The sequence below is a fragment of the Danio aesculapii genome, chromosome 17 (assembly GCF_903798145.1).
Source record: "Danio aesculapii chromosome 17, fDanAes4.1, whole genome shotgun sequence".
Lineage (NCBI taxonomy): Eukaryota > Metazoa > Chordata > Actinopteri > Cypriniformes > Danionidae > Danio > Danio aesculapii.
The window spans coordinates 28,320,004-28,335,546 of record NC_079451.1 but is presented as its reverse complement, the minus strand read 5'-3'; the positions used below and the strand labels follow the sequence as shown (position 1 = coordinate 28,335,546).

Below are 15,543 nucleotides of genomic sequence, written 5' to 3'. Positions count from 1 at the left end.
AAAATGTAGTCTATTTCCCTGTAAAGTCAGTCATATTATACCTCTAAAATCATTATAATATGCTTCTTTGGTGCTCAAAAGTGATGCATTTTCCCCATTTTTTTCATGAACGGAGACAAAAATGAAATACAAATATTTTGTAAAATCAAAACGCTATTGGTGAGTAGAAGTAATGCATTTTTAAAACTCTAATTGACCCCAAACTTCAACGGTTTGCATATGAACTGAAAATAAAACATGTTAAAACCCATATTAAATGAACAAGGAGTAATTTAGCCTTTCAACTGGAATTCCCAGATGCTGTTAGGAACAAAACAAATCATCTTAGCATCACCAGAATAAAAAAAAGTAAATTAAGAGAGACAAAAACTCATAAATACTACAAATGAATTCCAGATGGTTCAAAACAAGGCTCAAACAGAAAAGAGCGCCTATATAAAGACACTTCTGCGTACAAATGTTTGTGAGCACAGTCACTGACAGGCCGTGTGGTTTTGGGCCTGCGCTTTAAGGGAGGTGAAGATTTCTAGGCCTCTGGAGGTTCAGCAAGAATATTTCTCTGAGCAAAACCTCACTGGTTCACTATTGCAGAGAAGGTTTCACTCAAACAATCATATGTAACTTACATGAATGAGAACAAATGAGGGAAGATCTGAGCTCTAGCGAAAGCTACAAGTAAAACCGACACACAAAGACGATGAAAGAGAAAACAAAAAAAAAAAAACAGCTACATAGAACTGAACTCTTCAAAAGCACACCTATAAATTTAATCTTTGATAAAGATTGATAGTGTATAAAAAAAAAAACATTAAGTATCTTTTTAAGTTAGACATGGAAAACGGTTATCTGTAATCTAAATGTAGTTGCTTTGTGAAATGCTATGAATTACTGGCTGTTTCTCAATATGCATTCTTCAGTGTTCTCCTGTAACGTCATCATCAACCGCCTAAGTTAAGTTCCAAAACTCAAGACCGCAAAAACAAGGAACGTGTGAAAGTTCCCTGATGTGTTCTTGATATCGAGGATGCACCGATGCAGACTTGAGCACCGAACTCGGTCTAGAAGTCGCAGAAGTCATTGCGACTGAATAAAGGAGGTGAGAATTTTATACAGATGTATTAATAAAGTTCAGAGATATAACTTATTTATCTCTGGAGTTTCCCTAAATGAGACGGTGAAAGCAAACATTACCATGAAAATCTTAATAGAGGCTTAAACACATTAAGGGTGTTTATTTGCTGAAATTTATATTAAAATTGGTTTTATTTGTATTGTGCAAAGTATATTTGTAAGGTTTTTGTGCATGTTATATATATTGAAAACGGGAAAACAATAAATTGTTGTATGTATGCTGTAATGTTTAAATAATTTTCGATTGAAGGTCATGTGACCATCAGGAAGATCGCAGCATGTCATTTCTCACAGGACACGTTCTGTGTACTTGCGGTCTCCCAAGTTCGTTTTCCGAGGTGACCTGGCAAAAACCGGTCTTCACAAGAACCAAAGTCCATTCTCTGCATTCTCTGAATTAAGAAACAGCCACTGAGACTCATCTAGAAGCTCTTCATAAACACATGGATGGTGTATTGCATCGCTAATGCTGAGTATTACTGTTAGCAAATAAACACTGTACACATCACCATCTATAACGTCCACGCCCACCACTTCAATTGACAAGCAAAGCCACCCAATCAGATCACTCTAACATGGGTGTGCATGTGCTCTGCTGTTCTGAAGAGGTGCGTTAAGCTATTTTAATTGTTTTTTTGTTTTTTTTTATCATTTTATTTGAAAATATATTGTTTTTTTCTCTCTGTATTGGAAAAAGCAGTATAAAGGTCACTTATAAACCAGAAAGGGAAGAAAAAAAACAGTCTGGGAGCGCAGAAAAATCTTTATAAAATCGCACTGAAGGTGGAAAAATGGATTAATGTTTGTGAAATGGGGTCATAGGCAGGTGTGTTTAGTCCACTGGCCCCTGGAAGATAAGTCTGATGTATCCCTGCTCGCCACTGAGCTGCTGTGCACAGAAAGGACAGGCGGCATGGAAGGTGTGCGTTCCATGAGGAAGTGGGATTTGACTCCAGTAGGCCGCTGTTTTTTCGGAGCATACGTGGCCGCATGGACTGAACGCATGCGTGGGAGGAGCAGCATCTAAATAAAATCCTGCCTCGCAGCCTAGCCAAAGCGGGACGTATGGCCCGCGAGCACGACACATGGGACATTCACGCTCGCGTCCCTCCCTTCCATCTCGCTCTGCGTCACGGTTGCCCCAGTTGTGGTAGCCGTGAACATGACCGCAGTTTAGGTAGACCCAGGGCTGCTTCTCGTCTACTATGTCCTTCCGCCGCATGCTAGGAAAGGCAAGGGTGTTGAAGCCCACGGGACACTGGGGACGAGCGGCGTTCAGCTCTTGCCGGAGTGCTTCCAGGTGTTTGACGGTGGGGGTCCGGGACAGTCCTTCAGCCGTTCGCCATAAGAGAGTCGCTCCGCATAGATCGATCAGAGAGCCATCCACTAACTCTTGAGTCTCATTCTCCACCTACAGAAAGAGCAAAAAGAACAACATTTTTATACATTTAAACACATCTTCTAAGTGTTTGAATCAAATACACCATGCAGAGCTTGCTGGCAGGTACAGTGCTGCACAGCTGTCCTGCAGGGGGCAGTAAATCTCTACTATTCCATGTACAGCAATGATTTGTTCAGTAGAAGACGAGTATAAAAATTCCCTAACAATGACATAACCAGCAGTTTAGACATCTGTCAGTATGATGGGCATATACGCACATGTGCAAAACACACACCCTGTGATTCACAGATTAATCCAGGAGTCTTAAAATCCATTGTTGCGACATATCTCATCGAGCCACCCCTGATCAGCCTTTATTCGACCTTCACTATGCTGCAATAGCCACACCCCAAACACACACACATACACTTACATAGTTGTATGGACACCATCTGCGGTAACTGCGCAGTACCTGAGCTGTGTTTTGTGAAGGTCATCGAGTGTAAAGTGTTTGAGCAAATATTTTGTATTTGTGTGTGTTTATATGTTGGGTTGAGGTCCCATAACCCTATGTATACATAAATGTGTTGATTATTACAAAAATGCAATAATTTAATATGCTGAGGATAGAATAATGATAGGCCAGAAAAAATTAAACAAGAAAACATTAATACATATGGCTGTATTTTTTTTAAATAAATAAAATATATTAATATTAGGGCTGCACAATATATGCTTTTAGCATCGATATTGCAATGTGTGAGTCTGCAATAGTCACATCGCAGGCATCTACAATGTAGTAACTTCAAATTTTAACTTTAGAGTGAAAGTTTATTATTTGCATGTGTTTTTAAGGTCTGACTGTAAGAATTTAATGCAAACTCAAGCCATTTAGTCACAATAAATTAAACGTTTGTAGCTTAAAAGTTAATTGAACATTATAGAATTACTTTATTTAAATGATACAGTGTTAATATTATTATTATACAGTGATTATTTAATTTCTGCTTCTGAATACTGTTTTGACTCCCCAGAAAATATATAAAGTGCTATATAAGTTTTATTTATATAGCACTATTAAACACAACCAGAGGTTGACAAATGTGCTGCACAATACACATTACAACAAAGAAAAATATAAAATTATAGCCAAAATAGACAATTTTCATTGATAAAATGCCAAATCAAAGAGGTAAGTTTTCAACCTAGATTTAAAAACAGACAGAGATGAAACAGATATAATACAGAGGGGGAGAGCATTTCACAACCTTCGAACAGCTGCGAAGGCACGTTCACCTCTGCATTTCAGCCTCGACTTAGGGATGCATAACAATCTCTGGTTAGATGACCAGGTTGATGCTCAATCAACCTGTCCGACAGATAGGAAAGTGCCAGGCCATTTAGAGATGTAAAAACCAGGATAAGAATTTTAAAAGTTACTCGATAGAGCACAGGCAACCACTGCAAAGTTAAAGCCTTGCAGCAGCATTTTGAACTAATTGTAAACGGGATAAGGTTTTCTGACTAATCCCAAAGTATAGCGAGTTACAATAGTCCAACCTAGTCGTAATAAAAGCATGAATTATTTTTTCAAATTTTTTTCTAGATAGAATAGATTTAACTAAGAGTCGAAGCTGGAAAAAAAGCAGGATTTGACTTCTGTATTTATCAGCCATCATCCAGAATAACACCCAGATTTTTTACCCAGGGCTATATAGAAAAACTTGATTTTTCAAGATTAACTATCAGTGCTCTAGAAGAGTTTGACGGGCCGAACAGAATTATTTCAGTCTTACTCTCAATAAAATCTAGAAAGTTCAAAGACAACCAGGTGACTGTTTTCAAATGACTGTTTCTTTGCATCTTTTGTCTGTTGTACAATATGCTTGCCATTTTTTAAATGACATTTATTGCCAATATGCTCCCCTACAGAATCCTCCCAATTGATCTAAAGTTATGAATTCTTTACACGCTATTCAAGACATCTGGTGAAATTCAATTTATAATCGCAATATACATCGCAGTGAATGAAAATATTGCAATGTCAGTTTTTACCAATATCCTGCAGCCCTAATTAATATATTTGACATAATAAAATTGTATATTATTACAATTATAACTCCTGATTTGTATTAAAATATATCATACAAACAAATAATTACATATTACACTACCATCCAAAAGTTGAGTCTGTAAAATGTCTAAAAATGTCTCTTGCATTGACTGCACAGATTTGTTCAACTAATAAAGCAATTGTAAAATCTTTTTTCATTATTTTTCATCATAATCAAATAAACCATGATCAAAACACATTTTAAAAACATCAAGTGTTTACAGTCACTTATGATGAGTTTAATGCATCTTTGGCTTTTTGCACAGCAGTGTACGTTATTAGATCATAGTTATTAAAAAAATAATCAATCTATATTAGGGCTGCACATTTGTCACTATCAGATTTCCTCTTGCATTACATTATATAGACTAGAGTAGAGATACTGACACTGTTACACGTTTATTCTCATGCACAACACTATGGGTTTGCTATAAAGAAAAAACATATCAAATGCTTGTTGTAATCATAACACTAAAATGTGATATGATCATTTAAATGTGTGCGCTTTTGGTTTCACTTTCACTGCCGAGTGCCTTATGACTTATACCTTATAAATACAGTGTGTGACACTTTTACCACCATTTGAAGGTGTTCATGTTTTAGCTCTTGAAAATATAATTGGCTGAATCGTAGAGATGCTGGATTAAAGATCGTGTGGCGGGTCAAATTGACATTGCAATCTTCTTTTGATTAGTCGTGCAGCCCTAATCTATATATAATCCAAATTTATAATTAAACTACATTAAGTCTGGTATGAAATATTGTGATTACAGTGGTACACGCTGACGGCACACACAAAACTTGTTCGGCACTAAAAGTTCACACAGAAAAACTGTGATAAATGGCCAAAGTTCAGAACTGTTTGACCGTTTCCGCAGCATCAGCTCAGAATCTGAGCAGTTGGTCTATAACCTGATCTTTTCTGAGCCAGTAAAGCCAACAGTCTTTCCACAGCAGCACAGTGGAGCAGTGTTTGCCCAGCACTGAGGCAGCATTAGATCCATGTTTAGCCAGCACTGAGCCATCAGAAGGACTCCTCAGGAGCAGGACATGAACAGCAATCAGAAGAGTGTTTGTTCTGCCTGTGACAACCCAGATTAATGGGGCGCCTCTGAGCCTCTGGACTGTGAGTGCATGCGTATCACAGCGAGTGTTTGGGTTGTGCACCAAGAATACATAAGCAGTTTGATTTGTCTTCCTCAGTGTGGGCACATGCACATATCTAGGAGCCTTGCAGGCCTATATTTGTCCAGATAACCACTACAGATAATGACTTGTCATGAGCACAGGAGCAAAGTGTTGAGTGCAGTAGCTCACATTGGACCTCCTGTCTGACGCACTTAACAGATCGACTCTAGATCATCTTTCAGCTTTGTGTTACACCGGACAGGGCAAAACTGTCTCGCCTGGGCCGTTACTATGGCAACAGCGTCCCAGAGCAACCGGTCAATGGCATAAGAACAACCCAATGTCCCATCTTGAGCGGACTGTTTAAAACTTCTTCAATTTCAGAAGCCCATCTGACACTGAATTACAGCTTCCACAAATGCTTCATAAACACTAGCTGATATTTATGCATCTTGATGGGATATACCTTGTGGCAGTAATGTGCCAAGCTATTATGCTAAACTTTTGTGTAAGATTTTTTTGGGGGGGTTTGAATTTATAGCAAAACGTGTAATATGTGAACACTGACCATTTTCCCCCGCTGCTGTGCAGAGCGTGTCTCTCTCAAGGTGAACACATTTCCACACACTGAAATCTCCCTCCACACGCCGGGTTTGGAGTCCTCTGTGAAACCGAGCCGAGGATGCATTACCAACACACCATTAGTAGTCAGACCGTCCATCTGTCCATCTGATGTCTTCCACTTTGCGGCTTTCTCCTGTACGGAAAAAAGTCAATTAATCTAAATAAGCAATTTTATCCCAAAAAGTTGCATCTTAATTCATCCTTATATCATTCCAAACCCCTCTGTGGAGTATAAACATTCTCAAGCATGCCGGGAACCAAACAGCATTTGAACCTACTGGCAGGTGCTGCACAATATTGGAAAAAAATCTAACATTGTGACATCCTGCGATATACTGTATATTATGATGGGAATACAATCTCACTAGATTTGTTGAATAACTAGTTGGAAAGAATTGATCATTTTAGACTGATTGGGATGATTCTGTAGGGGAATGCACATGCATAAACAAGAAACAATCTACAGCAGTGGTCCCAAATCTTTTTATCACTGCGGACCGGTCAACGCTTGACAATTTTACCGCAGACCGGGGTGTGGATTGTAGGTTGCTAGGCAACCATCAATTGCTTTCTCAGAGGATGACAAGCTGACAAAACATTGCTGTCACTCTTACACAAGTTTTATTTCTGGAGAAAATTACAAAGGACTGCAGTTTTTGGGTGTTTTGTGTTTTTCTGCAATAATTTATCGACCGAAATATGCATATTCCATACGAGCTGATAGGTCAGTTCTTGTCACGTGACTTGCGGTGCGCTCGCAGCATTCATTCAACTGGGTGCATCTGAAAGCTGCGCACCTCCATTGGAAATTAAGAACTTGCGCATATTCTAGAAAAGTAAAGACGTGATATGCAAACAGGCCCTAAAAGGCCACCGTCATTTGCGATTTAACGGGTCCTTCACTGGGCCTTTTCCCCTTACCAAAGAAACTTTCCAAAGACGTCTGTTTCTTATTCATTTTGCTGCTTGTGGGTTAAATTTGGGACCAAGAGGTAAGCAGAGAATACGGTCATTTTTCAAAATAAAAGATCGTTCAGGCTCCAATAATAAATAAAACGTAAATAATTGATGATTTCTTGTGCGGACCGGTACCAATCCGTGGCCTGGTGGTAAAGGACCACTGATCAACAGGCATAAATAAATTCAATAAATAAAAAGATACAAATTAAATAAACAGCATTTTGTTGTTTACAGAGGAGTCAAACTGTATTCAGGTATACAGTAATTAAATAATCAAAAGTTAAAAAAATACTGCATTGTTTTTGTTTGATAAAACAATTCAATAAAGTCAATTGTTATTAATTTGTCAAAGTTACAAACGGTAGAATTTCTCATGCCTGAATGCTTTTAAAACCCTCACATAGTCACAGGCCTCAAAAACACAGGCAAAATGATAAATTATAATTCAGACTCAACATTGCGTATACTTGAGATGTGACTATTGCGAATGATCACACTGCGTTATTGATGCTGAACGATATATTGTGCAGCTCCACTACTGCCTTCCGTTGTGTGGATATATATATATATATATATATATATATATATATATATATATATATATATATATATATATATATATATATATATATATATATATATATATATAAATATAAATAAAGACATTTTTCTAAATATCTTCTTTTGTGTTACAAAGACAAAATAAAGTCAGGTTTTGAACTCTATTCAAATTCCATTCCTGTTTTCAACAGAGAGCTGAATATATCAAATCTAACAACCCCTACTGAAAAAACAGTGGTGGTTTCTTAGGTCACATCTTTTTATATAAGCTCGAGTCACACATTCTCATTCTCTCACCCCTAGGAAGATGTTCTTGGAGGAGTCGAATCCGGCGGCGTAGATGCGTGCATTGTAAGGGGGCGTTCGCTGACACATGATCCGGCATGCGAAGCGAGATATGGTGCTCTGAACTGACTGTGTGTCAGAGTTACTCTGACTCCCAGGAACAGTGTCGGTCACCACAAAATCTATAGGACTCTCAGTTGAGCGACCGATCTAAGATCCAGAGAGATGCAAAGAATAAACATTAAACAGTCAAGACTAATTTGTAAGCTTGCATCACTACACATAATAATCATAATACATACAGAACCATCCTAGGCGATAGTGACAATTCTTTTCTGCCTAGCGTCAGCATTCATTTAGACTGACACTTGGAGAGTAATGGACACTTTTCAACACAGTCCAGGAAACCCTGAAGGACAGCAGAGTCAGCAGTAAGTGTGTACCTGAAACATGTCTGTATTGCTGTCTTGAGTGTACTCCACCACTACTGTCTGTACTCGGGACAATGTGTAGGAAATACTGTGCTGATCCTTGTTACTTATGGCCTGAGGAAACAAGAGAAGAGATCATAAAAATTCATGCTGTGCACACATATAGAGATATACTGTATTTGTACAGATATACTGTCTGACAATTCCAAAATCACATGAAATACAACTAACATTAAGCATGCATGTCAAGCGACAGCATGCTCACATTTGGATTTGTGCTGCATGAGAGACACAAATATTTGTATGGGCAATTGTCAAATACGAATAGTTTCAGTTTTACCTTAAAGTCGTTTATACTTTGTTTAAAAGTGTGACTGATTTTTTTAAGCCAACAATAGTTCTGACCCAATTTTTTATGGAAAATGCAGGAATGGAAAAGACACGATAACAACAATTTGTTGAAAGATATATTGCCCTAAAAATAATGATGACAGAGGCAGCGTGATTGGAAAAAATGTAAATCATTTTTGTATGTAAACAAATATGAAATAAACACAATGGTGAAATAGATCTCATCAAGTCAAGTCCATATAATGCATATACCAATAATTGTTATATCTTTGTATATAAAGGCAAGTAAATGTATACAGGTGTAAATAAACACAGATCACTATTTGCAGATGTGGAAAAAAGTTCCATCAAAAGTTTATTGGCCAGCACAATAGCGTCTAAGAGGCTGTGGAATCTGGAACTGTTTGTGTATAAATGTGTGTGTTTGTGATGGAGCCACAGAAGGGTCATTCATGAGCTCAACAGTCTCCAGATGTGTCCGAGCGGACGCACCCTGTTCCATTGCAGCTCAAACCCACCTATCTTTTTTTTATTCAAAACTCTCCTAGAACCAAAATGGCACTGTAACTGCTGATTTTCTTAAGATAGTCCTGTGTAATGCCTAGGTGGAGGGTGTGTGTACCTTGGCCGCCTGTGGGGTGCAGGCTACGTGTACAGTGCTGGGTTTGACTCCATTGGATTTGGGTCTTTTGAAGAGTGCAAATCTGCTCTTCCTTCTGCCCCGATCCCCATTGGGTAGAGAGCCATTATACCTACAGATAGAGAGAGAGAGAGAGAAAGAGAGATTCAACTGAAAGCACCAGCGCGCAACATATACTCCACAACCAATTCAGCTGCAGGCAACAGGTGGTTAACAAAACAGATAGATGCACTCACAAAAGCACAAGCAAACAAAAGCTGTAAGGTAGATATGCAATCCCATGCTATTCCTTGGAAGAGCAAACAATAATTTTGTTTGTTAACTGGAACCAAAACCTAATCCAAAACACACAATGCCATACATTTCAAGATCAACCCATCATAAAATGTATATATGCTGGTGAGGTCACATGAGGTGACACAACCCCCATAAAACGGTTTCTACAGTTAAAAAGACTAATAACTTTTGTGATGAAGAATAAAGGGGTCATCACGTTTGAAAAAATTATTGGTAATAATTTGCCTTGACTTCTTTTAACAACATAAAGAGCTCTTCAATTAAACATCAATATTCAAAATGTCATTATCCTTCACATTATGATTTAAAGGGGTGGTCCACTGCGATATCATATTTGAAACTTTAGTTGATGTGTAATGTAGCTGTGTGAACATTAACAACATCTCTGAATGCAAGACGCTCAAAGTTCAATGCAAAGGGAGACATTGGCTTTTACAGAGTTAGTTTAGCAAAGCCTACAGCAAACAAAGTTTGGGGACTACGAATAATACATCCGGGTTAGTGAGATCACAAACACTTCTGGTTACGCACATACACCACGCGCAGAAAAGGGACATGGCCAGAGGTGCTGTAATGTTATAGCGGAGAAAGCTAAAATGCCGTCTAAACGCTGCTGTTTCCACAGAGCTACTTCTGTTTCTGTATTTGGGCTTCCAAAGGACATGACACAAAGAGAGAAGTGCTTACAATTTAATTTTAATTATGTTCCAGAGAATTATTCCAGAGAATTATATAATATAAAAAAGCTAGTATTTGACAAAGGAGAGCTTCAGTGCTGGATTCAGTTAAAAACTCTTCAAAGAAGGAGCAGCTCTAACCATAATAGACGAAGCTATGGATTGTGAGCCATAAACTGAAAGTATTTTTATTTGCTAAAATTGATATATGACATGCACAGTGTCTACCATAAATGGTATGCTGAAGCAAGGATGTAAACAAGGATGTAAACAACAGGAAATGCTGTTTGGCACAACGGTTTAGCTAAAAATTCATATTTATCTGTCAAATCACTGTAAACAGCCACAATCTTCACCAGCGCTGCAGTGTCTCTCTGTGTGGCCACTTTCCCTGCGTTCTACATCTCAAATAAGGAACTCGCAAAAGATATGTAAACGTTTCATATTACTTACACATGCTTATTCTGAATATATGTGAAAGACACTTGTCAGACTTTATTTTAGAGAGCAGGCATGAGGTTTATCCTTTTCATTTTCTGTCTAATTCAGGCTCAAACTGATACGGCTCACAGCTACTCTGACTGACAGTATTTACACAGCAGAGGCAAAGCGTGAGCTTGTAGGGGCATGACCCTTTTCTTGGTGATGTAGAGACGATCCACAAATCACAGCAAATTATGTTAGCTGACCAATCAGAGCCTCTTGAGGGCGGGCCTTCAGAAGAACTAGGAAATATGACAGTCGGTTTCACGTTAGCAGAGTTGCTGTATATAATCAAAGTAAGAAAATAACGTGATTTTTTACAAATAAAGCAATAGCACACATTGCTTTGCATCTTATAAACTAAACCAAGCCTTAAAATACACTCTGGACAACCCCTTTAAGCATTTTTTTAATCCTAAAAAAGTGTGTAGTTGGATATGAAGGGGTTTGTGACGTTACACGGTCACAATGATTTGCATACTGCTGCTTTCAAAGCAAGACATCAATGTACAGCATTTCACAACAGGCCCCGCCCACTGATGACCTGAACAAATGGAGTTGACATTACCACTTACGACAGAGAGGATTTTTAGAACTACAGATCCAAGCAGCATGTGAAAAACAAATCTGATATGTGTGAAATCTACGTACACTACATAAAGCACTACGAACACCACACCTGCAGCGTCTTGTGGTTTCCTCTGTGGAGGTTTCCTCTCAATCCTCCACCCACTAACTCACTCACTGCCCGAACGTCCTTCAGGAACAGCATGCAGACACAGTGACTGCAATGTGATTATGTAGTTTAAACATTATGGGGGATTGTGTGGGCTTTAAATGAACAGCAATGGACTTTATTAAGTCTCTGATTGATTTAACATGAGCTTGCTGAAGGCATGTGTTGACGTTATTGAGTGCATTCTCCACATATTTTGGCAAGCCCACATTATCACAATGCGCTCTATAAACAAGCTAAACAAGCTGACCGACTGAGCTTCTTTCTCCCAAAGCTTCCCTCACAAAACTATTCTCAGTGCATTGAAGACATCTGGGGATTTCCATCAGGTGGCATCTTCACCTTGTGCAAACCTGAAAAAGCCATGCATCAATTATGATGACAGAGGCGTTCTCTGACGATCTCCAGAAGTGATGTACGGGGAAAAAACTAAGTGAATCAGCGCAGAGCGGGAATTTCACAGAACATAATGCATGAACACGCACGAGAACTGAGCTGAATATTTCCACAGCTGCGATTTCTCATCTACGAATGCATTCCTTTAGTAAACACTCCGGGAACGACAGACAGAGGGAGGAAAAACCCCCCGCCCCCTGGAGAGGTGTAGATGAAGGAAGTCTTTCAGTGTCAGCTGTTGCTGGGAGGGGAAAGTGAAACGCAGAGGGAAAACAAGGTGGAGGAGGAAAATGAGCAGTCTCATGGAACTCATGGTGTGCGTGTGTGTGTGTGTGTGTGTGTGTGTGTGTGTGTGTGTGTGTGTGTGGTCAAATGTAGGTTATATGCTCAGGAGAGCCCTGTCAGTGCTGGGAGCACAGTAAGCAAACTTACGTAACACAATATCATTCCAAAAACATTCAGCAGAATTAATCAGTCTCTACAAAGATGAAAAACAGAACAAAACACTAGAGCTGGATGAGGTTTTCTGATTAAAATTGTGATTGGAACTTTAAAAAAATCTAGGTTTGATGTGATTCTTTGTAGGGCTGCATAATGTGGACAAAAATGTCATTATATAGTGAAAAATTATACCAAGTATTTGACTATTATACAATGTTTACAGTAAAGCGACTATTATTTTGGGATTTCTTAATTTCTCAAATGTCACTGTGAGACTTTTATTCTGATGGCAAAGCTGCAATCTTTTTTTAAAGCAGAGGTAAAAACTAGAGATGTAACTATTCGCAGTGAGTCGGTTGAAAATCGATTCAAATAGGTGATGATTCAAACCGGTAGAAATGTCGAACGAATCGCAATACATTTTTTTAACAGAGGGGATGCTGTGTTTACAGGCGCAAACTCGCTTTACCTGCACATCAGCGGCAAACAAGAGGTGGGGTTGGGGTGGCAGAGTAAAATGACAGCGGTATAGTGCGCCAGACAAAACACAAAATGTGTGCAAATACTGCAAAAAGACGTTTACTTACACTAACAGAACAACAAACATAATGCACATAAACCATCAACACAGTGAAAAACTACTGTCACAGATGTCTATATGCAGAAAAACAAACTATTAATAAGCCAAACCACACGGACCAGATGATTTGCAGCTCCGCTTGCACCGACGAGTGCTACGGAGATCACACGGTGCATGTTTTCATAACGAAAATCTGAAGATGTTTTTCAGACTGAAAGAGAAAGTTGTGCTGTTACAGAACAAGGTATTAGATTTTTACCCTCTCCTTTTTAAAATAGTTTATGCATATTTTAATCATTAGTTTCTTATTATTGAATATTTAAAAATGTTCAAGATTATCTCTTAAGCGCATCACACTGATGCTTATTCTAATTAATTATACAAGTACTTATTAACTATTCACCTTAATAATTGTGTTCAACTCCTGTCTCTATCCTACTATACAGTTAAGTAACTTTATAATCATTAGTAATTCTAAAAGTTTTAATTTATGCCAGTGGTCAGTGCCCTGGATTAGAGTGCCCATTGACCACCTCTGTACACACTGCTCTCTGGTTTAGCAAAGGCTTACTTACGTCTCCACACTAGCCATCTCAGGCCCAGTATACACTAATATGTTTTAGTTTTAAAATGGTATTTTAGAACAAAAATGATCCGCGTCCACACTGGCATTTCACCCAGCGTTTCTAAAAAGATCTCCGTCCACACTACACCGGTGAAAACGCACATCATGTGACCACACACACATTCTGGCATGTGCTGCAGCGTATGCGCACGTCTGAGCTCCAGACAGCGGGTGCTTTGAGCACACCTCCCCAGGTGAGAGCAGCGCATGTCGGTCAGTTAATCAAGGATACACCGCTGGATCTCATCTCACTGTAGTTGTTAAACGTAATATTAAATTCATCTGGTCTCTATCTAACGACTCTTTGGTCTTTTGAATCTATTACTTGTTGTCAGGTAACGTGTAACCACGTACACAGATTCTGCACATTTGACTGATTGCTTGTCTTTATTTCCTATATTGTATAAACTTATTTGTACATTATATTTTTCAAATGGCCATTATTGATTATTAAAACTTATTAAAATTATTAAAGCAAAAGAGAGGTTATGTTTCATATTTTCAATGAAAATTATGCTATAGGCTCCGTTTTGTAATAAATATGCATACAGTGAAAATGACAATCATATGAATATGTAGCTACACGATGCCTCAACATTTTGGTGTCTGTTAAGCTGTTAATATCAAAAAGAAAAAAGGCAGTTCCTTATATCAGGAAAGGATTCAAACTGTATACTTTGTGCACTTAATATTGAGAAAAAGCCCAAATCGGCGAATATCTGCAGCCATACCTCCATTATCAAATGTCTCCATTTTCCCCCCATCCACACTGACATGGAGCAGCCACATTTTAAAACCAAAACGGCCTCTCCAGAGTTTTCAAAAAGCTGCTTTTTCGGCGCTCAACTGAAGCCGTCACTGTAGCAAAACTTATGTATTTTAAAACTAAAACATATTAGTGTAAACAGGCCCTCAGTCCCTAGTGAAAGAGTTGTTTTTTTCAGCAGGTGACATTGTGAATGTGCAAGCGTGCAAAGACCTCAGATTATGCCAGAAAACATAAATATACTTATATTTCATTTTAAAAATGTAAAATCCCAGCAGAGTTAGTTTTAGTTTATTTATATAAATGAGTCTTCTTTAGTCTGTATTATTCTTTTTTTGTGTGTGTGTTTAAAATAGCAATTTGATTATGGCAGAAAATATATTGTTTTGCAAAAAATGTGCAGCATTTAAGAAAAAAATGAAAGGGCTCTTCACCTTAAATTTGTTTTAAATAATTTTGTACAAAAATCGTGACGAAATCGTGAATCGTGAGATTAGTATCGTGAATCATAATGAATCGCGAGTCAGGTGAATCATTATGATGGCAGGACTACTAATTTGTTAAAAGCAGAGGTAAAACACTGAGAGAAAATGAGCTGCTCACTGCTGTTCTTTACCGCAGAAATATACGATGAATATATTTTCCTTCTCTGCTCACATGCCCACATCTAATCAGCTCTGGCATACTTATTTAATTAAGTGACAGCCTCTGAAATTTGATCATTCTCACCAAGACATATCATGATTTCAGGTTTTATTTCGATTAAATACACAGCATGGCACAAAAGGTAGCCAAAACCACAGTTTAGCAGTAACACAACCCTTATATCAGCCGTAACTCAAACCAATAATGGAGGTGAATCCTCTACACTCTTCAGGATGAGAATCTAATCCAATCCATGACCCTCTGAGAACATCTAATCAAAGACGTAAATACA

The 15,543-nt window shown here is 38.2% G+C and overlaps 1 protein-coding gene across 1 annotated transcript in view; it reads right to left on the bottom strand.

The window, feature by feature from the left end:
* Positions 1-1,799: 1,799 nt before the first annotated feature.
* peli1b (pellino E3 ubiquitin protein ligase 1b) overlaps positions 1,800-15,543 on the bottom strand; it is a 39,479-nt gene continuing 25,735 nt past the window's right edge. The window contains exons 3-7 of the mRNA XM_056477005.1: positions 9,588-9,717; positions 8,627-8,728; positions 8,196-8,393; positions 6,322-6,510; positions 1,800-2,542 (exon numbers count right to left, since the gene is read on the bottom strand). Coding sequence (XP_056332980.1) covers positions 1,964-2,542; positions 6,322-6,510; positions 8,196-8,393; positions 8,627-8,728; positions 9,588-9,717 — 1,198 coding nt within the window. The 3' untranslated portion in view covers positions 1,800-1,963. The remainder of the gene's footprint in view (positions 2,543-6,321; positions 6,511-8,195; positions 8,394-8,626; positions 8,729-9,587; positions 9,718-15,543) is intronic.